Source organism: Xenopus laevis, chromosome 6L (assembly GCF_017654675.1).
Source record: "Xenopus laevis strain J_2021 chromosome 6L, Xenopus_laevis_v10.1, whole genome shotgun sequence".
NCBI classification, from domain to species: domain Eukaryota; kingdom Metazoa; phylum Chordata; class Amphibia; order Anura; family Pipidae; genus Xenopus; species Xenopus laevis.
The window spans coordinates 11,762,175-11,789,612 of NC_054381.1; the positions used below are offsets into that span (position 1 = coordinate 11,762,175).

General features: G+C 40.9%; 2 protein-coding genes across 3 annotated transcripts in view; one reads left to right on the forward strand and one right to left on the reverse strand.

Annotated features, from left to right (window-relative positions):
• The window catches only part of ttc21a.L (tetratricopeptide repeat domain 21A L homeolog), a 45,957-nt gene extending 40,342 nt beyond the window's left edge, over positions 1-5,615 (reverse strand). The window contains exons 1-2 of one of the 2 annotated variants that reach the window (XM_041565418.1): positions 5,294-5,615; positions 2,266-2,395 (exon numbers count right to left, since the gene is read on the reverse strand). In XM_041565418.1, the coding sequence (XP_041421352.1) occupies positions 2,266-2,278 (13 nt within the window). In that variant the 5' untranslated portion in view covers positions 2,279-2,395; positions 5,294-5,615. 2 annotated transcript variants of the gene reach the window in all.
• Positions 4,663-26,760, forward strand: LOC108718721 (Golgi reassembly-stacking protein 1). Its single transcript, XM_018267104.2, has 9 exons — positions 4,663-4,886; positions 10,051-10,131; positions 16,631-16,834; positions 16,915-17,001; positions 19,317-19,447; positions 19,815-19,959; positions 22,169-22,313; positions 24,354-24,503; positions 25,917-26,760. Exons 1-9 carry the CDS (start codon positions 4,818-4,820, stop codon positions 26,156-26,158), a joined length of 1,254 nt encoding a protein of 417 aa, XP_018122593.1. The 5' UTR covers positions 4,663-4,817; the 3' UTR covers positions 26,159-26,760.
• The last annotated feature ends 678 nt before the right edge of the window (positions 26,761-27,438 follow it).

Below are 27,438 nucleotides of genomic sequence, written 5' to 3' on the forward strand. Positions count from 1 at the left end.
TCTCTGTTACAGAGGGCAAAAGGGACAAAGTTAACCAATTGGTAAAAAGTGAGGGGACAAATATGATCCAAGTTTGTACCACAGTAAATATTAACAGTAACCTGAACCTGAAACCACAACAACTCTGTCAGTCTGCTCCCATTGTCAGTAAGGGGCAGATTTAGCAAAAAAAAAAAAAGAAGACCAACTGAAATTTATATATATAAAAAAAAACCGAACTTTTTTTTTTCCGCGTGAAAATTGTCATTTTCATTTCGATTAGATTTTTTTCTAAAAAAAACCTTGGATTTTTCAGAGTCCACCAATTGACTCCAAATAGCTTCTACGGGGGTCCCCCATAGACTACAACAGCAATTCGGCAGGTTTTAGATGGCGAATGGTTGAAGTCGAAATTTTAAAGAGACCGTAAATGATAAATTTAAATATTCAAATTTTCTAAATCATATTTAAATTCTAATCGAATTTGGACTCTTCCCCAGTCAAAGTACACAAAAATAGCTCAAAATTAGAATTTTTTTAGTTCGAATTTTCACTTTGACCCTTGATAAATCTGCCCCTAAATATTGGAATGTTCCATGCTCATTCACAGGGTAAGTCGATTTGGATCACAGCCACATGCAATCATGTGACTCACAGATTTGGTCATTATTAGTGATAAGCGACCCAGGCAAGTCATGTGAATACTGCTCACCACTAGTAGCAGAGATTAAAATATATAGCGTTGCCTTACTCTTAGCCTGTCCCAGTTGAAGGGATTGTTCACCTTTGAGTTAACCTTTAGTATGATGTAGAGAGTGATATTCTGAGACAATTTGCAATTGGTTTTCATTTTTTATTATTTACGCTATTTGAGTTATTTAGCTTTTTAATCAGCAGCTCTCCAGTTTGCAATTTCAGCCATCTGGTAGCTGGGTTTCAAATAACCCTAGCAACCATGCATTGATTTGAATAAGAGACTGGAATATAAGTAGGCAAAGGGCCTGAATAGAAAGATGAAAAATAAGTAGCAACAATATTAGATTGGGTCAGTGTCCCCTTTCAGAAGAAAAATGCAAATAATTCAAAAAGTAAAAAAAACAAAAAAGTCCAATTGAAAAGAACTAGACATTCTATAACATACTAAAAGTTAACTTAAAGGCCACCAATCATAACTAAAACCATTTCCTAAGTAAATACACTATGTGAAAGTTCAAGAAATCCGATTTTTAAAACAGTTAGAAATGTTTGTATAATGTAAATGATCAGCTCACTATTCCTTCTGCAAGATCTCCCCTATCTCCACTGCAGTTCTAGCTGAGGCAGCCATCTTGGATTTCACTGGCTCCTCCTACCTATATCTTCCCAGCCAACTGCAGCTCTGAAATCTCGCACATGCTCAGTTGAAATTCCTTGTTGCTTATCAACCCTTCTAAGCTATTTTCAAATCAGCCAAACCTGTGTGTTAGCTGCTGTACAGTAGTGCTGCCCCCTGCTGGAAGTTACTGTGTGCCCTTCATTTGCATAATAACATCACCAGCAGGGGACAAGATAGGGAAATCTCCTGATACTTCTAGTGGAGGAGTTTACTAAAACAAGGCATTCTGGGTAGAATACTCAAAGCAGTGTTACAATCTGAGCATGCTCCTGAAATTTGCATATTATAGTCTCTGTTATAGTCTCAGTATGGCCTCCCTCAGTGAAAGAACCCATTTGACAAAGTAAGGGATTTTTTAAAACCTGCATTTTTTTTCAAAAAACTATATATGTAGTCTGATTAAACGTGTTTATGTTGTACTGGTCAGATTGTTAATATGTGTTTGATTTTGGCTGTGATAGGTGCCCTTTAAAGGTGAACCACCCCTTTAAGCTGAAGCCACAGACAACTTTAGAAAGAAACCAAAATACAATGACAGCCTATACTGTATCTATAATGACATCTCTTAGTTAACTTACTAAACATGACTAAAGATAACTGCAATGAAAACGATTAAAGAGAAATCCATAAGCATGTATTTTAATTTTATAATAGACAATTGTGCTTAGTGATGTCATCGGTTATAATCGCTTAGTGATGTAATAGATTAATTAACCAATTCAGTGTAATGGTAATGTTATAATCATCTCAGGAAAAGTCTATGGTGATTAATAAGTGCATGTTCCCCACTACATAGTGATTTTTTGCATTCTGGTTCCTTTTCTTTTACTTTGTGCAACCCAAATCTGTGGGTTCTGGCAAATACCGGGGGCCTGTTTTGACTCCCAGTCCAGACCTGCAGGTAATGGTACCTTCCATGAGCATGCCATAGATCTTGAAAAACTGCAGTACTGGGTCATTGCTGTATTTCTTGAGTCCTTCCCTGGCGAGATTCTGCACGTGCTGATGGTATTTCTCCTGGCAGTAATAAATGATTCCAGCCTAGAAACACAAGAAATCAGTTGAAGTGAGAGGACACAATCTCTTACTGTCAGATGAGAAAGAGGAAAATCGGTGCTTTCAAAACCTTACTACAATGAAGTTAGACATAACTGCTGATTGGTTGCTATGGGTTACAACACCTAGTAATATCACATCAGCTTTGCCATTCTCCCTAAAATGCATACAGATATGCAAAACCAGTACTTTACCGGACTTCTTTCAAAATATAACAAACGTAGCAACACAGGGAACTCCAAATATTATTTAACTAACAGGGTTTAAAGGGAAACTAAACCCTAGGAATGAATATGGCTAGAAATGTCATATTTTTATAAACTGGTCTTATTGCATCTGCCTAAAGACTCTGCATCTCTATAGTAGTAATAATCCAGGCTTTCAAAGTTGTGCACAGGAGCTCACCATCTTGGATTTTGTTAGGAGTGTCAGTGACATGCTCAGTGTGCTCTGTTCTGTTGAGAAGCTAAGAGGGTGTCACAAATTATTTAACAAAAATGTAGGCTGTCCTGTCTACTGATGCTATAAGGACGATTATTAAATTCTGATGACAATTGTGCTGGTTTGTGAGCTGTCATTTACCAATGTGCAGTGAATCAGCATAAAAGAAGAAGGGGAGCTACTGGGGCATCTTTGGAGACACAGATCTTTACTGCTAAAGAGCTGTGGTTGCCTTGGGCTGGTACAGAATCCCAAAACATAAAGTACAACATTTCTGCCGTGGTTACGCTTTAATTCTTCTTTAAAGGAGAACTTAAGCTTAACTAAAGAAGTAGCTAGAAATGTTGTACATTATGTTTTGTGCTTCTGTACCAGCCCAAGGCAACCACAGCCCTTTAGCAGTAAAGATCTGTGTCTCCAAAGATGCCCCAGTAGCTCCCCATCTTCTTTTCTGCTGATTCACTGCACATGCTCTGTGCTGCTGTCACTTACTGAGCTTAGGGACCCACTCACAATATACAGTACACATAGAATAGAAATGTCACAATATAAGGCTGATTAGTAATTAATACACATAATTACTACATGGCAGCACAGAAACCAGTGCAATTAGTATCAGAATTTAATAATCAGCAAACCTGTAGCATCAGCTTATATTACAGGGGAAGCTCATTTTCTGCTGGATAATTAGTGATGACCCCTAAGCTTAGCTTCTCAACAGCCAATCAGAGCCCACTGAGCATGTGAGTGTCACAGACACTTTCCAAGATGGTGACCCCCTGTGACAAGTTTGAAGTCCTGGATCATTGCTGCTATTGACAAGCTGACACTTTAGGCTGGTACAGTAAGTTCTGTATATAAAATATGGCATTTTTAGCCATAATCATTTTTAGGGTTTAGTTCTCCTTTAAACGGGTTTTTCACCTTTGAATTAACTTTTAGTATGATGTAGAGAGTGATTTTGCAACTGGTTTTCATTTTTTATTATTTGTGGTTTTTGAGTTATTTAGCTTTTCATTCAGCAGCTCTTCAATTAGCATCTAAAGCAATCTGGTAACTAGGGTCCAAATGACCCTAGCAACCATGCATTGCTTTGAATAAAAGACTGGACTATGAATAGGAGAGGCCTGAATAGGAAGCAAAAGTAGCAATAACAATAGATTTGTAGCCTTACAGAGCATTTGTTTTTTAGATGGGGTCAGTGACCCCCATTTGAAGGCTGGGATGGGTCAGATAGAAGAATAAGGTAAATAATTTAAAAACGATAAAAAATAAATAATGAAAACTAGTTGAAAAGTTGCTTAGAATTAGCCATTCCATATTATACTAAAAGTGAGCCATCCCTTTAAGGAGCTCAAGGGGCCCCAATAGAAGGAGATAAAAAACTAAAGAAGCTCAGGGATGTCCCACCTGCAACTACCCCTCTGTTATTGAACTACAACTCCCACAATGCCACTGGCGGTACAATAACAATTTGTTGGACAAGATAGACAGTGTATATTAACAACTAATACAACAAATAGACATCAAATCAATGAAATATCAATGCTTAGGCTCACCGTGATGTAATGGTCTGTGTCCGCCATGTTGCCCTGCAGTTATAGTTGTGAGTTGGCCTAAGCTCCCCAGATTTAACTAACAATCCCCCAAGCCTTCTAAATCTTTCCTAAACTCCCTGTACTTCCTCATGCGCGTCCTTAGTTACCGCCAGCTCCACCTCTGTTACTAAGGGACATGGACGCGTTCCAGGCCAACCAGCCGATCCTCCACAGGAATCTGCTGTTGACTGGTCATCCTGGCAGTTCATGTGTCCTTGCTCCCTAGCGCCGCGTTTGATTGGTGGTCATCTCCGGCGTGCTCGCTTTCTCGTGGATGGATTAGTCGGTCTGTCAGTGCCAGCGTATTCTGCTGCTGTGTTTCCGGCTAAGTGCGCTGATTCGTCGGGTTGTAAGAAGCAGCCGCAGGCATGGGGCTATCTATGTCCCTGAGCTCCGAGTCCCTGGAGGGGGGCACCGAGGGATACCATGTGCATGGGGTAAGTAATTATATATATACGCGTCTGTCATGTCCGGGATAGGAACCTGCTCTCTCTTAGTTGCTAAACTACATTTCCCAGCATGCCTCACTTGATGTGTTGCTTGTGAGGATGGTGGGGGTTGTAGTTCTTACACAGTCAAAGGATCCCTGTCCCTGTTACAGTAATATACAGTTCCACTGGCTCCGTGTATTCCATTCCCCAGGTTCCCTAATAGAGATGTGAAGCCTCTGGCTGAATCCAGCTCTTGTACAACATTGTGTTACAGTCAGCTGTGACTCCTGGGATCCTTACTCTACTGCACCTTGCTGTTTTCTTGTCTTCTACAGCTGATTGGCCACTGCTCAGGGTGCCTGTCCTTTCATAATAGCAAGTAGCTGTAGTTTAACTGCAACACCCACACTTACCTGGCATACCTGGCATAGCTGTCTGCTGGAATTACTGCCCTGTGCCGCCTCTCCTTTTAATTGTCTCACAGTTATTTACCAGTTGGGCGAAAGGGAATAAAACCATTTATTGTGTAGGGTAGGGCTGTAAAAGTGGGGTATTGTGTATGTAAGGGCAAGATGGTGTAAGGGGTAGGGGCTGTAAGAGTGGGATATTGTGTATAGTAAGGCAAGATGGTGTAAGGGGTAGGGGTTGTAATAGTGGGGTATTGTGTATAGTAAGGGCAAGATGGTGTAAGGGGTAGGGGTTGTAATAGTGGGGTATTGTGTATAGTAAGGGGAAGATGGTGTAAGGGGTAGGGCTGTAAGAGTGGGGTATTGTGTATAGTAAGGCAAGATGGTGTAAGGGGTAGGGGTTGTAATAGTGGGGTATTGGGTATAGTAAGGGGAAGATGGTGTAAGAGGTAGGGGTTGTAATAGTGGGCTATTGTGTATAGTAAGGGGAAGATGGTGTAAGGGGTAGGGCTGTAAGAGTGGGGTATTGTGTATAGTAAGGCAAGATGGTATAAGGGGTAGGGGCTGTAAGAGTGGGGTATTGTGTATAGTAAGGCAAGATGGTGTAAGAGGTAGGGGCTGTAAGAGTGGGGTATTGTGTATAGTAAGGCAAGATGGTGTAAGGGGTAGGGTCTGTAAGAGTGGGGTATTGTGTATAGTAAGGCAAGATGGTATAAGGGGTAGGGGCTGTAAGAGTGGGGTATTGTGTATAGTAAGGCAAGATGGTGTAAGGGGTAGGGTCTGTAAGAGTGGGGTATTGTGTATAGTAAGGGCAAGATGGTGTAAGGGGTAGGGGCTGTAAGAGTGGGGTATTGTGTATAGTAAGGCAAGATGGTGTAAGGGGTAGGGTCTGTAAGAGTGGGGTATTGTGTATAGTAAGGCAAGATGGTATAAGGGGTAGGGGCTGTAAGAGTGGGGTATTGTGTATAGTAAGGCAAGATGGTGTAAGGGGTAGGGTCTGTAAGAGTGGGGTATTGTGTATAGTAAGGGCAAGATGGTGTAAGAGGTAGGGTCTGTAAGAGTGGGGTATTGTGTATAGTAAGGGCAAGATGGTGTAAGAGGTAGGGGCTGTAAGAGTGGGGTATTGTGTATAGTAAGGCAAGATGGTGTAAGAGGTAGGGTCTGTAAGAGTGGGGTATTGTGTATAGTAAGGGCAAGATGGTGTAAGAGGTAGGGGCTGTAAGAGTGGGGTATTGTGTATAGTAAGGGAAAGATAGGGACAGGGATGTTTCTGAGAAAGACAATGAGCTGCATATAAAGAACAGAGTGGTGTAAGTAATGCAGTATGTGATATTCAAGCTGTGATTACCTGGGCCCCTGTGCATGATGGGAAGGCATTTCTGTGCTGTCTGGTTGGATCAAGGGTGGGGCCCCGAGCTTTAGTCTGGTGTGGCTCTTGCTACACAACCCATTGTCACACATGCTGCTCGACAAACCTGTCTGCACTCAAGCGGCTTGTTTTGTGTTCATTTGTTAACCCTTTATGATCTTTATGAGCCAGCTGCCAATTACTAGCTGTGGCTGAACTACAAATCCCACCATTCCCCACTTTCAAAGCCTGTCGTAGTTCTGCAACAGATGCAGATCCCCCATTTAGAAAAAAAGCAGTATCTGCATCTCGTCAAGCTCTCTGCTATGATGTCACAGACTGCGCCTATGTCACCGTTTATTTTAGGGATTCGCCCATAATGCATTGCTGCAAGCCTCATCTTATTATTGATTTTGTTACTCTATATATACTCTTTCTAGAGTTTTGGGAGACCCCACAACATTTGTTTAGGGCCCTTCAGATTACACTGATACTGATCCTCCAGGAGAGGTCTCATCTGCTCCCCCAGTGCGCAAAAAGCACCCATCACTCCCCTCGGAGTTCCATGATCTGTATAAAAGCATTCGCCCTTCAGACTCATATTTTTATAGGCTCATGGAACTCACAATATCCTTATATTTTAAAATAGCGTGTTATTTATTCACTTTATATTTCCAGTACACTCTCTTGTATTTTCTTTTTAGTTTACCCTTTAATCCAAGCCTTGGGGTGTTTGTGTTTCCTAGCCTCCATCCATGTATTCTGTGTGTTTTTTCACAATCCCCAGGCAGCAGCTGTAAGGATTGAGTCATGTTGCGGTTCTGCTATTTACTCTGGGATGTGCCGGCTTGTTAATGTTTAAGCCAGTTGCTGGAGCTGGTTGGCACAACAGATGTAGACGGTGGCAGGGGCTGAAGCAACACGCTGGCATTGGCACAAGCAAGGGAAAAGACAAATCCCCAGTAATTGCCTCTAATTGCATTTTCTACAGCATGGCAAGCATTATGCAGATTATATTCATGAGAACTAATTCTTATAACACCCAATGGCGCTGCCTCCAGCTGCTGATTAAAGGGCCACTGTAAATGTTGAATCTCCCTGCAGGACTGAGCTTGGTACAGAAGGATATTAACATTGGCAGAGGTTTATGTTGCCCTTTAATAAAGGCGAGCAGAAATCCCAGAGACTTCTTCCTATTATGTAGAGCTCCATTTATGGCCCTGTTTGGCTGACCACTCCCAAAATGACATCATGTGTCGGACTGCTTGGACACACCCACCTCTGGATCCTGTAAGAGGATTTATAATGCAATAAAAGAACTATGGGAAGTTATACAAGAAAATGTGGGAGGTCATAAAAGTTAAAATACAGCATAACCTATGGCAATTTATTTAACTGAACACTGAACATGCTGCTTTTAGTGGCAGGGGGTACGGCAGTGCTGTAAACTATGACACATTTTTAAAAAGTTACTTTTCTGTGCCAAGCAATTATTTCCATCTGAGATTCCATGTAAGAGTAGTACATGCTGTCCTGGCACGCCTGCTGGTGAGCTGCAGGCACAGAGTGAACATTTTTCAGGCTTAGTGCGAGTAGTATAGTGCGAGTAGTATAGTGCGAGTAGTAATGCAAGTGGTGGAGTGTTAGGGTTATGTGGCATTCAGCTCACTGCTCAGTGGAAAGGTTACTGTGAGCAGTGTAGAGTGAGCAGTGTAGAGTGAGCAGTGTAGAGTGAGCAGTGTAGAGTGAGCAGTGTAGAGTGAGCAGTGTAGAGTGAGCAGTGTAGAGTGAGCAGTGTAGAGTGAGCAGTGTAGAGTGAGCAGTGTAGAGTGAGCAGTGTAGAGTGAGCAGTGTAGAGTGAGCAGTGTAGAGTGAGCAGTATAGTGTGAGTAGTAAGACAAGTGGTGGAGTATTAGGGTTACGTGGCATTGAGCTCACTACTCAGTGGAAAGGTTAGTGGGAGTAGTGTAGTGGGAGTAGTGTAGTTGGAGTCAGGCCCAGACTGGCAATCTGTGGGTTCTGGCAAATGCCAAAAGGGCTGCTGTAAGGTCCCATAGAAAGTCAGTATTTAGTGGGCTGGTGGGAGCTGTTTGGGCCTCTATGTGGGCTGATTGGGCCTCTGTGTACCTGAAATGCCAGGGCCTATTTTAATTCTCAGTCCGGACCTGGTTGGAGCAGTGTAGTGGGAGCAGTGTAGTGGGAGCAGTGTAGTGGGAGCAGTGTAGTGGGAGCAGTGTAGTGGGAGCAGTGTAGTGGGAGCAGTATAGTGGGAGTAGTATAGTGTGAGTAGTAAGACAATTGGTGGAGTGTTAGGGTTACGTGGCATTCAACTCACTGCTCAGTGGAAAGGTTAGTGTGAGTAGAGTAGTGTAGTATGAGCAGTACAATGTGAGCAGTACAGTGTAAGCAGTACAGTGTGAGTAGTAAGGCAAGTGGTGGAGTGTTAGGGTTACGTGGCATTCAGCTCACTACTCAGTGGAAAGGTTAGTGGGAGTAGTGTAGTGTGAGCAGTATAGTGTGAGTAGTACATTGTGAGTAGTAAGGCAAGTGGTGGAGTGTTATGGTTACATGGCAATCAGCTCACTTCTCAATGGAAAGGTTAGTGTGAGCAGTATAGTGTGAGTAGTAAGGCAAGTGGTGGAGTGTTAGGGTTACGTGGAATTCAGATCTCTTCTGTTTGCACTTTTTATTACATTCCCCTGTGAAATTGCTTAAAGAGGTGGTTCACCTTTAGGTTAACTTTTAGTATGTTATAGAATGGCCAATTCTAAGCAACTTTTTCAATTGGCAGTCATTTTTTGAATTATTTGCCGCCTTCTTCTCACTTTTCCAAGTGGGGTCACTGACCCCATCTAAAAAACAAATGCTCTGTTAGGCTACAAATGTATTGTTATTGCTAATTTTTATTACTTTTAGTATGTTATAGAATGGCCAATTCTAAGCAACTTTTCAATTGGCCTTCATCTTTTCTTTTTTTTATATTTTCTTTCAGCCTTCAAATGCTCTGTAAGGCTACAAATGTATTGTTATTACTACTTTTTATTACTCATCTTTCTCTTCAGGCCTCTCCTTTTCATATTCCAGTCTCTTATTTAAATCAGTGCATGGTTGCTAGGGGAATTTGGTCGCTAGCAACCAGATTGCTGAAATTGCAAACTGGAGAGCTGCTGAATAAAAAGCTAAATAATGCAAAAACCACAAATAATAAATAATGAAAACTAATTGCAAATTGTCTCAGAATATCACTCTCTACATCCTACTAAAGTGAAGAACCCCTTTAAATGCAGTGGGATATGAGGCTACTTTGGGGGCACATGTTGCTGTTATCCTAAATGTACTCAGGTTTATTCCGGAAATGTATTGTGTGAAAGAAAACTCTCCCTCAAACGCCAACCCGTTCTTTTTCTGGTTCCAGATCCAGGAGAATTCGCCGGCGCAGAGAGCAGGACTCGAGCCCTTTTTTGACTTCATCATTGCGATTGGTCACGCGAGGCTGGTAAGTGGGGGCTAGTGACTAGCTGGATCTTTTGTCTCGTTAGAAGCAACAGCAAACTGGATTAGCGACTTCTTCTGCAGCTCAGTGTTTTGTTAATTATATTCTCCGAAACGGGTTCCTGGGTGGTGGGCAGGTTCCCTTGGCACCAAGAGAGAAGGCTCTTTCTATTCCGCTCACTTTATCTCCCTTATCATCAAGATGTGAGCGATTCAGTCTGAAGGAGCACACGTTACTGACTGCTGTTACTGGCACCCTTGTGACTGTGGGAGGAAATAAATCTATGCAGAAATTCCTCGTGATCTTCCAGTTCTGTCCCAGGGGCTTAAGGTATTAAAGGGCACAAATACCCCCCGGCTACAGGCAGGGAGCACAAGGCTAATTGCATACACAGACAACATTCCCCCACTATATACTTGTGCAGCTACCCATACTCACCAATCGGCAATGAGTTCCGCATCCGTTATCCGAAAACTCCATTATCCAGAAAGCTCCGAATTACAGGAAGGCCATCTCTCATAGACTCCATTACAATGAAATAATTCACTTTTTTAAAATGATTTCCTTTTTCTGTGTAATAATAAAACAGAATTTGTACTTGATCCCAACTAAGATATAATTAATCCTTTTTGGAGGCAAACCAGCCTATTGGGTTTATTTAATGTTTACATGATTTTCTAGTAGACTTAAGGTACAAAGATCCAAATTACAGAAAGACCTATTATCTGGAAAGCTCCAGATAACAGAAAGGCCATCTCCCATAGACTCCATTATAATGAAATAATTCACTTTTTTAAAATTTCCCTTTTTCTGTCATAAAGCCAAAATTGTACTTGATCCCAACTAAGATAGAATTAATCCTTATTGGAAGCAAAACCAGCCTATTGGGTTTATTTAATGTTTATATTATTTTCTAGTAGATTTAAGGTATGAAGATCCAAATTATGGAAAGACCCGTTATCGAGAAAGTTTTGAATTATGGAAAGGCCATCTCCCATAGACTCCATTATAATGAAATAATTCACTTTTTTTTAATTATTTCCTTTTTCTCTGTAATAATCAATCAGTAGTTTGTACTTGATCCCAACTAAGATATAATTAATCCTGATTGGAAGAAAAAACAGCCTATTGGGTTTATTTAATGTTTACATGATTTTCTAGTAGAGTTAAGGTGTGAAGATCCATCATCTGGAAAGCTCCGAATTATGGGAAGGCCATCTCCCATAGACTCCATTATAATGAAATAATTCATTTTTTTTAAAATGATTTCCTTTTTCTCTGTAGACAAAGTTTGGAGATCCAAATTACGGAAAGACCCCTGATCCAGAAAACCCTAGGTCCCGAGCATTCTGGATAACGGGTCCCACACTTGTACAAGTTCTATAATGATCGCAAAGATCCGATTGGCTGCTTTGGGTATCTACACTTGTGCACTACCTACGTTTGTAAATCAACCCTAATTATTCAAAGCTGCATCTGCCTGTCTCTTTCCGCACAGCTGGTTCTGACTGTTGAGAAGCCGTCGATAGAAAACACTGAAGGGCAAGGCCAGGGCGGTTAGACTGGTTTTGTATTGGCAGCCTTTCCTGGTTAGATTTATAAGCAATAAACTCTACAACAAGGAGCCACTGTAATGACCTGTAATTAAGCCACTGGTTGCAATTACCTGTGATTTCCAATTGGTCTTCATTTTTTTTATTTTATATAGATTTTGAATCATTTGCCTTCTTCTTCTGACTCTTTCCAGCTTTTAAATGGGGTTCACTGACCCCATCTAAAAACAAATGCTCGTTAAGGCTACAAATGTATTGTTATTGCTACTTTTTATTTCTCATCTTTCTATTCGGGCCTCTCCTATTCATATTCCAGTCTCTTATTCAAATTAATGCATGGTTGTTAGGTTGCATTCATTATATAAACTTTACATATGGGTTTATACCCCTTTAAGGCATTTAAGTAGGCATTCATCCCCGGAGGGACAAGAGCTATAATTAATCATCAAGTTCATGTCCCAACTGATAGATACTAACAAACGAGTGCAACTGTCAGTGTTTTCAGGCAGAGCAGATGGCAGTTTTCCATCAGGGCTTGGCACAATATAGAATTACCTAGGCTTTGGCAAACGGGTCTCATGGCACAACTACTGGGAGCTCAGGGAGGATGGAACTTAATGTCTCGTCACAGAACAGATATATATTCAGGCTGTGACTCTATTATATTCTCTGCACTGCAGGTTCTGACACCTGAAACCATGCAACAGAAGCCAGATGATTAACATAACTGACTTCTACTACATTTCATGAGTCAGAACCAGAAACCAGAAAGGGACAAACACAGCTTTCAGCAGCAAATACATATACAGATAACTTTAAAAACACAGACAATTAGTAATGATTGTATATTAGAAAGTTTCTGGAATATTTGTAGATAAGAATAGGAAACTGTAGCTACTGTGCTTGATGTTTATAGTTTATATAATTCTCATGGCACACAGGACTGGAGAGAAGTCTCCTAACCCTGACGAGGAACCTGTTATCAATATCAATGGAAGCCGCCAGGCCGGAAAATTGTCAAATATGAGAATCGTTGGTATAGGGCTGGAGTCGGAATAGGCTTAGTGCTTTACAGATTCAGCAGTATAATGTAATTACTGCTACAAGTGCCGACTCACTTGTGTGTCTAGTTATGAGAACAATCTCCAGGCTCGTAGTATTTGTAGAAAAATAGAATATTTATTGCTGTATTCAGTGAACAAGGTGCAGCATAGATTACAATACAATTAAATTGGGTAAACGCTTGCACAGGGAACTAGTATAAGATCTTAACTACCGACCCACTCAGTCCTACTGTCTCCAAGACCAGACATCTGGCCTTTCTTAAAGGGCATGTCCCATTTTTACTTTCTTTGATAAAAAAAGAAACCTATCTCTAATATACTTTAATTAAAAAATGTGTACCGTTTTTATAAGAAACCTGACTGTATGCAGTGAAATTCTCCCTTCATTTACTGCTGTGGATAGGAATTGTCAGATGGTCCCTTACTGCTCTGCAGGGAAACAATCATACTTATGAACAGCAGGGGGAGCCCCCGCCTTACTTCCCAGCCATGCAGAACTCAAGCAGCTTTGTTTGACGATCCCTAAGCAGCCCAGACCACACTGAGCATGTGCACAGTCTTAGTCTTGCAAAGATGTTTAAAAAAGTTACAAGATGGTGACCCCCTGTAGCCAACTTTGAAAGCATAAATTATTTGTTTGATTAGGCTTGTGGTGCAGTAAGTTCATGTTTATATTAAGTATAGAAAATATAGCATTTCTAGCCTTATTCTATTTTAGACTTTACATGCCCTTTAAGGTGGCCATACACGTAGAGATCCGCTCTTTTGGCGATTTTACCCTCCTGGCAATGCAAGTTAGCTATTTACCATACAACTGCACAACATGTGTCATGTACTCCTTGTGCTACTTAGCAATCCACTCCATGTACTATGAATAATATAATATAATACAGGTATAATATATAGTAGAGATGCACTGAATCCAGGATTCGTTTTGGTATTCGGCCAGGATTTGAGCTTTTTCAACAGGATTCAGAATTGGCCAAATCCTTCTGCCCGGCCGAACCAAATCAATATGCAAATTAGGGGTGGGGAGGGAAATCGCATGACTTTTTGTAATAAAACAAGGAAGTAAAAAAATGTTTTCCCCTTCCCACCCCTAATTTAGATATGCAAATTAGGATTCGGGTTCGATATGGTATCTTTCACGAAGGATTTGGGAGTTAGTCCGAATTCAAAATATTTAATTACTAATATATAGTGAATAAAGTACCCCCTATTGTAAAATATAAGGATATTTTTAGGTCACCGAGAAGTTCCATGATCATATAAAAACATGAGGCCGAAGGCCGAGTGCTTTTATACAGGTCATGGAACTCCGAGGTCGCTTCTAATATCCTCCTATTTTCCAACAAGGGGTACTTTATTTATTATAATACACAGGTTTTAGTGAGTCATGTGACAGAAATTACATCACTACTCACTGTTTATATCTTTATAATACACAAAAGCCATGAATATCCTGTAAATTATAGAAAATTGGTGGTTGGGGAGCACCGTCCATCAAACACAGAAAATGGTGTGCAGGGTCAAATAATGATTATAATAGGAAAAGAAGAAAAAAGAGCTGACCCATATAGTTGCACCTCCCCATCAAAATACAAACTCCAGTGAAGCAAATTATTAAAACTTAACCTTTAATAAATTCACAACAATTCGTGCTTTCAAGAGCAGATTGATGGAACACATCCATAGTATTAATAATGCTCTGGATCTATTGAAAGCCAATAAAAAACTACCGCCAGTTAGTCGACATTTTTTGGAAGCCCACAATCACTCGAGTTTTGGTCTGAAAGCAATGGGTCTTTCAAAAATTTCCCTTGGTATAAGAGGGGGTGACCTAGAAACAGCCCTCCTATCCAGAGAAAGCGAATGGATATTCCTAATGAATGCATTGAGCCCCAATGGCCTCAATGAGAGTATTACTATGAATATATTCATTTAGCTTGTGATATAATAATTCGGACCTGTAACATATTAGGGTGTGTCAATAATGATATATGACATCTTTACATGCTGATACATGGATCAAGGAGATTACATACATATATCTTTCTGTTGACGGTGTTTATTAGGCATACAGTCAGTGATATGTTTTACATATCATCTTTTTGTTGAAATATTTACACTTTCACCAGGTATATAATATGTCCATTGTACTCTGAACAATGAATAATGCACCGTGATGCACAACATGTTCGTGCTACCTGTTTGGCTGTAAAAATTTGGCAACAATGATTCAGCCATCTCGTCTGTATATTGTTTCTAACTATATAGAATACATTGTTGCGCTTTTAGCTGACATAATTGCACAGGTTTGCGCAATAGCCGATCAGCTAGAGTAGGCAGAGTTCGCATTCTGAGATAACTCCGCCTCATTGTGACGCTTAGTGAGTAGATTGGCTCTCACGCTGCAGGGATAGTAGTATAGCCCTCTGATTGGTTGAATTCAAATGGCTACTGGCTCTTCCGCATTGTGAAATAGAAGTGCGATACCGGCCTGTCTCTTGCCTTTGACAAAGCGGGTGAAACGCGCGTCAGGCGCATTTTTAGTTTTGGTTAGGCAGGCGTCTGATAGGGACATAGAATTGGCTCCATAGGGTAAAAAACGGATCGGGAGGGGATCTCTGTGGGTGAAGGGGTTGGATATTGGAATGATCCGCGGTTCTGACACTTTGCTCGATACAACATATCTAGAAGCAACTAAATACTTTAGTGTTTGGTATCTGGTTTCCGCTTATCCTGCCTAATACCACAAAGGAGGGATTCTCAAGTGGGTGAAGGGGAGGCTTGGTGTGGTGAAACCATTGATCCGTGTGTTTAACACTAATAATTTTAGTGCCCCAGCGTTTGTACTATCTGGGCTTTTGCTTCCAATCCTAAAATCTAATACCACAAGGGAGGGATCCTTAAGTGGGTGAAGGGGTTGGTGTGGTGTGGTCCACTTTTTGGCAAATAATTTTTTGGCCGTGTTTGTTAGAATTATACTTGTCTCGAGTGCTGAGAATTTACCACCCAGATTCCCAACCGCAACCGCAATTGATTTAAGTGAGATCAGCACATGTCTTTTTAAACCCGCTGTTGCCGTGTCAATCAGCCCCCTATACCTAACCATATTTTTAATTGTGCTTTCTAGACCTGGTTTTAATGAATTTATTAAAGGTTAAGTTTTAATAATTTGCTTCACTGGAGTTTGTATTTTGATGGGGAGGTGCAACTATATGGGTCAGCTCTTTTTTCTTCTTTTCCTCCTGTAAATTATATCCTTATAAACGGTGAGTAGTGATGTCATCAGTTATAAACGGTGAGTAGTGATGTCATTTTTGTCACATGGCTCCCTAAAACCTGTGTATTATAATAAATAAAGTATCCCATGTTGCAAAATATGAGGATATTAGAAGTGACCTTCGGCCTCATGTTTTTATACAGGTCATGGAACTCCTCTGTGACTTATAATATCCTTATATTTTACAATAGGGGGTACTTTATTCACTATATAATACACAAAAGCCATGAATATCCTGTAAATTATATCCTTATAAACGGTGGGTTCTGATGTCATCAGTTATAAACAGTGAGTTCTGATGTCATTTCTGTCACATGACTTACTAAAATTTGTGTATTATAATAAATAAAGTACCCCCAGTTGTAAAATATGAGGATATTAGAAGTTACCTCGGAGTTCCATGACCTGTATAAAAACACTCGGCCTTCGGCCTCGTGTTTTTATATGGTCATGAAACTCCTCGGTAACTTATAATATCCTTATATTTTACAAGAGGGGGTACTTTATTCACTATATAAACTCCACACACTCCCTACAGGTGGTGCTGATGGAGATAGGGTAGTGCCTGGTTTTGGGCTGATGTGTGTTTGTCTTTGCAGAATAAAGAGAACAGTATGTTCAAAGACCTCCTCAAAGCCAACGCGGAGAAGCCTGTGAAGCTGGAGGTGTACAACACAAAGAACATGAAAGTGCGGGAGGTGGAAGTGACCCCCAGTAACATGTGGGGAGGGCAGGGGCTCCTGGGGGCCAGCGTTCGCTTCTGCAGCTTCCAAGGTGCCAACGAGCATGTGTGGCACATACTGGTAAGTCTTGACTCCTGTAATACACATAATACACTGCCAGTGTTACCTCTAATCACACACAACCTATTGTCTCCCTATAGGATGTGGAGCCCAATTCCCCCGCTGCCCTGGCAGGTCTGCACCCCCACATTGACTACATCGTGGGCTCGGATCAGATTCTACAGGAGGTGAGTTATTGGATGTGGTTTAAGCCGCTGTATAGAATGTCCAGCACAATTCTGCTTTCCATTAGTGGAATCCTAAACTCCTTCTCAGTGCCAGACACAGGGACACAACATTCCTAGTGCCGCTTTTATCCTACTCAGCAGCTTCCCCATTTAACAGAATAACCCTCATGCCAGAAATGTGATGCCACTGAATTGGTAACTGAACGTTCTACAGGAGAAAAGAAAGTTGCTTTGTTTTAGAACAAATGAAATATTTGTTCTATATATATCTATATATATCTATATATATATATATATATATATATCTATATATATCTATATATATCTATATCTACCTATATATCTATATATATCGCTCTATCTATCTCTCTATCTATCTCTCTATATATATATATATATATATAGATAGATATAGATAGATATAGATAGATATAGATAGATATAGATAGATATAGATAGAGATAGATAGAGATAGATAGAGATAGATAGATAGATAGATAGATGAGAGAGAGAGAGAGATATTAACAGTTAATTTAACTGTTAGTGTGATGTAGAGCAGGGAACCCCAACTTTTTGAACTCGTGAGCAACATTCAGAAGTAAAAGGAGTTGGGGAGCAACATAAGGATGAAAAATGTTCCTGGGGTGCCAAATAAGGCCTGTGATTGGCCATTTAGTAGCCCCTGTCAACCTACATTGAGGCTCTGTTTGGCAGTGCCCTTGGTTTGTCTCTAAGCCTGGAATTCAAAAAGAACCACCTACTTTGAGGCCACTGGGAGCAACATCCAAGGGGTTGGAGAGCAACATGTTACTCACGAGCTACTGGTTGGGGATCACTGATGTAGAGAGTGATTTTCTGAGACAATTTGCAATTGGTTTTTATTTTTCATTATTTGTGATTTTTGAGTTATTTTGCTTTTTATTCAGCAGCTCTCCTGTCAGCAATCTGTTGCTAGGGTATCAATTACCCTAGCAACCATACATTGATTTGAATATGATTAGGAGAGGCCTGAAAAGAAAGATGAGGAATAAAATGTTGAAATAGCAATGCAAGTGTAGCCTTACAGAGCATTTGTTTTTAGATGGGGTCAGTGACCCCCCTCCCCCCCATTTGAAAGCTGGAAAGAGGAATTAAATAGTGCCATGCCGTCGGTGATTTACATTTTGATTTACAAAATTTACAGTTTGAGGAGATTAGTCGCCCAAAGAAGAAGCGATTTGGTTGCTGGGCGACTAATCTCCCGAAATAGCAGCTTGTGTCTCTGCCCTAAAGGGTAAAGAGGCAAGTAAGTTCTCGTACAATCTAACAAGCCTGTGTTTATTCACTGGCTTTGCAAGCCCTTTAAAGTGGACCGGTCACCTACACATAAGTCGTTTACAAATTAAACATGGAACCCAAATAGTTTTTTTTCATTAAAGCATCGATACCTGTTATAAAGACGTTTAAATATCTGAGCTGTCAATCAAATATAGAGGCGGGGCAGACAATTACTTTCACTTACCATTCAGCACTTCCTAGTAGTGATGTGCGGGTCAGGGTTTTCCTGACCCGCACCCGACCCTAACCCGCCCTGCTGCATCGCCCACCCGCACCCGCACTTCCCGGGTCCTTTTATAGACCCACGCCACCCGCCCTGTCGATGACGTCGCAATGATGTCACAAAAGAGGCGGGGCAAGCAGACGCGAGCCTATAAAACCGGAAGTCAGATGCCGGCATTTGAAGGTGGGCGGCGGGGAGAGCAGGAGAAGAGCTCAACCTGCCTGCCACCTGCGAGGAGCAGTGCGAGGTCGACCCGAACCGTCCGACCCACAGATCCCCCAGGTATCAGGTCGGCCCACACATCACTACTTCCTAGATGTCACTGCTCTCCCCACATTCCCCCTCCCTCCTCACACTCTATAATTATGTAGGGCAATGTGTATGGGCATTAGATCCCCCATTCAAGCGCATACACAAGATTTTGGGGTGATACATGACTTGTCTCAATAACAGTGTCCACAAAATGGTTCCTGCCTGCTTGCTGTGATTGTGTAATTCCAAGACTGAAATAAACACAATTTAAATAATAAATGTAGTGTAAGTAAGTTTTATTTTGCTCAACTAACATGATAGAAAATCATTTAGAATTATTTCTTAGGGTGACAGGTCCCCTTTAAGATCTTGTTCTTACAATGAAACACTATTCCAATATTAGATGAAGAAAGATGAAGCTCAACAGCCACATATAAACTTGCATACGATTTAAAGCAGCCTCTGTGATGTGAATGAGCCCTCCAATGAATGACGTGTATATTTTTTTCCCCCCCCTTCTTAGTCGGAGGATTTTTATGCTTTAGTGGAGTCCCACGAAGGGAAACCCCTGAAACTGCTGGTGTACAACACGGAGACCGACTCCTGCCGAGAGGTGTTTGTGACCCCCAATAGTGCCTGGGGCGGGGAAGGAAGGTAACGTTATACTAGGAGGGATTTATTTAAAGCCTATCAGGACTGGAACTAGAGTGGGCAACAGAGGCTCATTGCTAAGTGTCAGTTTGGGAGGGGGGGGGACTGACACTTAGCAAATCTGATAAGCGATTTTCTGACCAACCTGCAGGGGGAGTAAGGGAGCAAGTTACCAACAATGGGATGAGTGAGGGAGCAAGTGATCAGCTGGGGAGGTTAATGTGCAAGTAGTGGGCATGGGACAATCTCTGGGTGGCATCTAATGAACTAGCACCCCCACTAATTTGTTATTTTTATTGTACTGTAAGAGACAGACATTTCTTCCCTTGTACTCTTTGTTTTTGATGTCAAATGTGTTTTGTTTTTACAGCTTGGGATGCGGTATAGGGTATGGATATCTGCACAGGATCCCCTTAAAGGCTGCACCTCCACTGAAAGACCCAGAGATAACACCCCTTTCCCCTTTAACACCTACAGAGGAACCTGTGGTGCCTCCTACTAATGGATATAGGGAGGTAAGTGCTGTAAAATTAATTTTTTTAATTGAAAATATAATCTTTATTCCTTAAGAGTATTTTAAGTAGTAAGTTGTATATTTTCTATGAAAGCTTCTCTGGTCCTGTGCAAATAAAAGAATGAAGGCAGTTCCCTGATTGGTTGCTATGGGTTACTAGACTGGCCCTGCTGGGGCAAAATAGTAACTGGAACCTGCAGCTGTTGGTGCAAAGGATCAGGCTTTTCAAAAGATTTTCAGACAATTCTGTGCCGTAAAGGACCAGTAACACTAAAAAATATGAGTGTTTCAAATGAATTACAATGTAATTTACTGTTGCTATTCATTTCTAAAAGTTATGTGTTTGCTTTAGAAAAACTACTGAAGTTTATATAAATAGGCTGCAGCCATTCATGTTGCAAAAAGGAGAGAAAGCACAGGCTAAATAGCAGATAACAGATAAGCTCTGTCATATACAATGGGATTCTACAGAGTGCATCTGTTATCTACTGTGTATCCTGTACTCGATTGGCTGCCCCCATGGCTACACAGCAGCTTGTTTATATAAACTATAGTAGTACTTATCTGTTATCTACTGTGTATCCTGTACTCGATTGGCTGCCCCCATGGCTACACAGCAGCTTGTTTATATAAACTATAGTAGTATTTATCTGTTATCTACTGTGTATCCTGTGCTTGAATGGCTGCCCCCACGGCTACACAGCAGCTTATTTATATAAACTATAGTAGTACTTATCTGTTATCTACTGTGTATCCTGTGCTTGAATGGCTGCCCCCATGGCTACACAGCAGCTTATTTATATAAACTATAGTTGTGTTTTTAAAGCAAGCACACCAGCTGTACCAGTGCAGGGAAAACTGTAGATTATTTTTTAATAACAATTTCATTTTGTGGTGTTACTTTTCCCTTAAAGGCACAATTCTTTTCTGCACAATTCTCTATTTTCAAATGCTTATTCTGTTGGAAACAGAAGTATTTCCATTTATGACCTAAATTAAGGCATAAGTGCTGTCACTATGTTGCTCTCAGCCTAATCATTAACCTGCACCAAACCTTGACTTCAGCTCAGTGTTTGTTTTTCCTGTTGCAAAATCCACATCTGCACGTCCTGATCTGAGCACTGTCTGCACAGCAAGTACCATTTAATGATCCAAATAGAGCTCTGAATTCTGTTATAATGTAATACCAGTCTCACTGAGGTTCTAAACCGTTGGTCCCCAACCTTATTTACCCATGAGCTTCATTCTAATGTAAAAAGAGTTGGGGAGCAGCACAAGCATGAAAAAGTCCCTGGGGTGCCCAATAAGGGCTGTGATTGGCTATTTGGTAGCCCCTATGTGGACTGGCAGCCTACAGGAGACTCTGTTTGGCAGTACATTGGTTTTTATACCAAAACTTGTCTCCAAACCTGAAATTCAAAAATAAGCACCTGCTTTGAGTCCACTGGGAGCAACATCCCAACGGGTTGGAGAGTAATAAGTTATGAGCCACTGGTTGGGGATTACTGTTTCTGAACCATTGGTTTAACACCCACAATTGAGAAGACTTGAGTGTGGTTTTTAATAAATCTGCCCTTTAGCCTAAAGCAGACCATACATGGGCAAAGCTGCTCCTTTGGGGGGGGGGGGGGGCCGGGTCTTCAAATGAATGGATCTAAGTCTGATTTGGCTACCCAAGTTGTGGCTTTTATCAGCCTGGGTCACTGGATTGACTTGCCAGCCAGCAATTCCATCACATGGGGATCTTTCATGAGAGGTCCTCATCCATAGGCAAATATGGACCAAGCTTTCTCATAAATCTCTGATTGAGCTCAAACAAGAAATCAGCTGGGCATGACATGGGGACTGGTATAGCCGGCACCCAATATCAGCCAGAGTATGGCTTGCTTAAAACTAAATTTGGTCCCATCCAAAAAAGTAGTAAGAGTTGGGGTGAAAGACACCCAATGGCAAGTTTCTTTCCTTGTTACAAGGCACTGTGGGAAGAGAACAGGATCTAACCATGAATGGGGCCTTTGTATAAAACTAGGGAAAGGAGTGGAGACTGTACTTTCCCATGGAGGAATGGGGAATCGCAATTTGTAGTCACTCGCTTGAAACGGTCACCCCCAAATCATTGACCTTCAGTTCTGACAAGCCAGTGATGTGGAAAACAATGTATTTTGCATTTAATTGGTTCTTTATTCCATCTTCTGTTTCTGATCTGTTAGACTCCCCTGGTGGTGGCCGAGGGACAGATTGATGCTGCAGAGTTGGCCATTAACTTACCTGACAGCGCAGAGCACGTGGCCCTTGGGAACCCGGCTGAAAGTTCACTTGTTCTTCCCCCGCCTGTCCAGAGAGTCCTGCATCCAGGTATCCACTGGCTTTTGTACACTATATAACACTTAAAGACCGTGCAAAGGCAAAAAAAATAAAATCCCATTTTTACTTTCTTTAATGAAAAAGAAACCTATCTCCAATATACTTTAATTAAAAAATGTGTACCGTTTTTACAAGAAACCTGACTGTATGCAGTGAAATTCTCCCTTCATTTACTGCTGTGGATAGGAATTGTCAGACGGTCCCTAACTGCTCTGCAGGGAAACAATCATATTTATGAACAGCAGGGGGAGCCCCCGCCTTACTTCCCAGCCATGCAGAACTCAAGCAGCTTTGTTTGTTTCCCTGTAGGGCAGTCGGTGACTGTGTAGAGATTTGTATTGGATTTTATTTTTGCTTTACATCCCCTTTACTTTTATATTTGATATTCCTAGGGTAAGTAGTACAGGTATGGGATCTGTTTTCCAGAAACTTATTATCCAGAAAGCTCCAAATTACAGGAGGACTGTCTCCCATAGACTCCATTTTAGCAAACTAATTTTTCTAAAATTGATTTCCTGTTTGTCTGTGGGTTGTCAGCCTTTAAATTAACTTTTAGTATGCTGTAGAGAGTGATATTCTGAGACAATTTGCAATTGGTTTTTATAGTTATTAAGCTTTTTTTTCAGCAAGTTTCCGATATGAAATTTCAGCAATCTGGTTGCTAGGATCCAAATTCCCCTAGCAACCAAGCACTGATTTGAATAAGAGACTGGAATATGAATAGAAGAGACCTGAATAGAAAGATGATTAATAAAAAGTAGCAATAACAATAAATGTGTAGCCTTACAGAGCATTTGTTTTTAGATGGGGTCAGTGACCCCCATTTAAAAGCTGGAAAGAGTCAGAAGAAGACGGAAAATAATTTGAAAACTATACAAAAGAAAAAATGAAGACCAATTGAAAAGTTGTTTACAATTAGCCATTCTATCATACTAAAAGTTAACTTAAAGGTGAACCACCCCTTTAATAAAACCATACTTGATCCCAACTTAGATATAATTAACCCTTCCTGGAGGCAAACAACCCTGTTGGGTTTAATTAATTTTGAAATGAGAATTTAACACACTTTAAAGGAACAGTAACACCAAAAAATTAAAATGTTTTCAAGATAATGAAAATACCATGTGTTGTCCTGCACTGGTAAAACTGACGTGTTTGCTTCAGAAACACTACTAAAGTTTATATAAACAAGCTGCTGTGTAGCCATTCTAGCACAGGATACACAGTAGATAACAGATAAATACTACTATAGTTTATATAAACAAGCTGCTGTGTAGCCATGGGGGCAGCCATTCAAGCACAGGATACACAGTAGATAACAGATAAGTACTACTATAGTTCATATAAACAAGCTGCTGTGTAGCCATGGGGGCAGCCATTCAAGCACAGGATACACATTAGATAAGATATGTACTACTATAGTTTATATAAACAAGCTGCTGTGTAGCCATGGGGACAGCCATTCAAGCACAGGATACACAGTAGATAACAGATAAGTACTACTATAGTTTATATAAACAATCTGCTGTGTAGCCATGGGGGCAGCCATTCAAGCACAGGATACACAGTAGATAACAGATAAGTACTACTATAGTTTATATAAACAAGCTGCTGTGTAGCAATGGCGGAAATTGGGGAAAAAAAGTCTATATGGCACAGGTTAAATAGTAGATAACAGATAACACCATTATGTTCTACAGAGCTTATCTGCTGTGTAACCTGAGCTTTTTCTTCTTTGAATGGCTGCCCCCATGGCTACACAGCAGCTTGTTTATATAAAATGTAATAGTGTTTCTGAAGCAAACACACCAGTTTTACCAGTGCAGGACAACACTACATGATATTTTTATTATTTTAAAACACTCTTATTTTTTAATGTTACTGTTCTTTTAAGGCGTGGAGATCCAAATTCTGGAAAGATCCATTATCTGAAAAAACTCCAGGTCCCAATCATTCTGGAAACCTGGTCCTATACCTGTATTACTGTCACCCCTATACCCAAATAATAATCTTACATGAATCTTATGCCAGGGGTTCTTGATCCCTCCACGTTGTCGATGGCAGAAATTCCAGACATAAAGAAGCTGATTGATACGGCGTCACCAGAATCCATGGATGCGGGCGCAGAGCTCACTGGCACCAAGCCGTTCATGGGTGCGGAGGAGCTGGAGGCTTTTATGGGTATGTGATCTGGAGGGCCTTGGACTGTCATTAATTAGTGTGTGTAAAGTAGGGATGCACCGAATCCACTATTTGGCCGAATCCTTTGTGAAAGATTTGGAAGAATACTGAACCAAATTCAAATCCTAATTTGCATATGCAAATAAGTGCTGGGAATGGAAAAGTGGGGAAAAAAAGTTTTTACTTCCTTGTTTTGTCATAAAGTCATATGATTTCCCTCCTGCCCCTAATTTACATATGCAAATTAGGACTCGGATTCGGTTCGGCCAGGCGCAAGGGTTCAGCCAAATCCAAAACCTGTTGAAAAAGAATGAATCCTGGCTGAATCCCGAACCAAATCCTGAATTCGGTGCAATCCTAGTGTAAAGAAAAAATGTAACGAAGTATGGCATCTCCCGCTTTTATCTGATTTATGGGGTATATTAGGGTCAGGGCACACAGGAAGATTCAGGGATATTAGTCGCCCAGCGAGAAATCTCCTCTTCTTCAGGGCGACTAATCTCCCCAAACTGCCTCCCCACCAGCTAAAATATAAAATGCCGGAGGAATGGATGGCACTCGCGATTTGTTTTCCAAAATTGCCTCACGAGGAAACTTCAGACGACTTCGGAAAAAAATCGCTCCGAGTGCCATCCATTCCTCCCGCAATTTATATTTTAGCTGGCGGGGAGGCAGTTTGGGGAGATTAGTCGCCCTGAAGAAGAGGAGATTTCTCGCTGGGCGAATAAACTCCCCCAATCTGCCTGTGTGCCCTGACCCTTAACAAGTAAAGCTTAACTAAAGAAGTAGCTAGAAATGTTGTACATGATGTTTTGTGCTTCTGTACCAGCCCAAGGCAACCACAGCCCTTTAGCAGTAAAGATCTGTGTCTCCAAAGATGCCCCAGTAGCTCCCCATCTTCTTTTCTGCTGATTCACTGCACATGCTCTGTGCTGCTGTCACTTACTGAGCTTAGGGACCCACTCACAATATACAGTACACATAGAATAGAAATGTCACAATATAAGGCTGATTAGTAATTAATACAGATAATTACTACATAGCAGCACAGAAACCAGTGCAATTAGCATCAGAATTTAATAATCAGCAAACCTGTAGCATCAGTTTATATTACAGGGGAAGCTCATTTTCTGCTGGATAATTAGTGACGAGCCCTAAGCTTAGCTTCTCAACAGCCAATCAGAGCCCACTGAGCATGTGAGTGTCACAGACACTTTCCAAGATGGTGACCCCCTGTGACAAGTTTGAAGTCCTGGATCATTGCTGCTATTGACAAGCTCAAACTTTAGCCTCGTGCAATAAGTTCACTATATAAAATATGGTGTTTTTAGCCACATTCATTTTTAGGGTTTAGTTGTCCTTTAAGGTATGGAATCCGCTACACAATGATAATTATCTCTCTCTCCTTCACAGGACAAGTCGGCTTCTCAGACGGTGCAGTTGTAGAGAGCCTGGCCAGTCATCCAGCTGCAGAAAGCCTACTTGCCCCCAGCGACCACTTTCCCCCTCACGTTGGCCTCGGGGATGTGACTTCGGAAACGACTCTCTTAAAGGAACAGTCACCTGAAGTGAGTGATGCAGCAGCGCCCCCTGAAGGGGACTTGACACCCCCTGAGCAATCGGTCACATCCAAAGAAGAAACAATGGAAGAATAAAAGGCAGCCAATCAATCTCTTACCCCAAATATTAACTCTTTCACTTTCCAGAGTGCCCTGCGCCGCTCACTCCACTCGCAGTGACGGATTTACATTTTTATCATGTTTTTTTTTTTTTTTTTAAATCTTTAAAAAAAAAAAAAAAGAGCAGTTAAGCTTTTTTTAATATAAAGAACTTGTTTTAATGATTAAGATAATTATCGCGGTTACGGTATTTGGCCTCAAGTGGCAGTGATACTGATTTATTACTATGGCAACAGCAGGGAATGTACCGTACCCCCCCAAAACATGGTTTTCTATAAATGTATTATAGATCCTATAGAATAAGGTACAATAACCCTGACTGTGCCCCGGCTGCTTTCACTGACACTACGGGGTTTTGTGGGTTTCTGGGGATTCTCTTTTGTATGTTTGTTTAGGAACATAATTCTGGTTTTATTTAGCTCGTTAACAGGGACCGGAGCTGCAACGTTTTCATTATGGAGAATGGTCATTAGCTTTGGCTGTTACTTGATTGGGGGGCTCTTATATTTTTGGGGATACCCGAGTGGTAGATGTTTGGGCATTTTGATTGTAATCGAAAATAAAAGGTGGTGGGGGCAGGGGTATGTAATAAAAGTTGGAGAGTTTTTTTTTTTTTTTTAGGGATGCAACGAATCCCCTAATTTGGATTTGGCCGAACCCCCAAATCCTTCACGAAAGATTCGCCGAATACCGAACTGAATCCTAATTTGCATATGCAAATTAGGGGGGGAAAGGGGGAAACATTTTTACTTCCTTGTTTTGTGACAAAAAGTCATGTGATTTTCCTCCCCGCCCCTAATTTGTGTATTTAGGATTCGGATTTGGTTCGGCCGAATCTGAATCCTGCTGAAAAAGGCCGAATCATGGATTCGGTGCATCCCTAGTTTGTTATAAAGGAGAACTCAAGCTTAAAGGACCAGTAACATGAAATTTTTTGAAAAAAATTGTTTCTACATAACAAAAAAACAAAACGCCAAGACACATTTTACTTTAAATTTGCAAAGTCTTTATTAAGCATTAACTTACCGATACTCAGCTTGCGCTCCTCTTCAGAAAAGCAACAATCCAGGGCGTATCGCTTCGAGGAGAAATCAAGCGCCGCATGATGGATCGTCGCCTTTTCTGAAGAGGAGCGCAAGCTGAGTATCGGTAAGTTATTTCTTAATAAAGACTTTGCAAATTTAAAGTTAAATCTTCGTGTCTTGGTGTTTTTTTTTTTGTTATGTAGAATAAAATTATATATATATATATATATA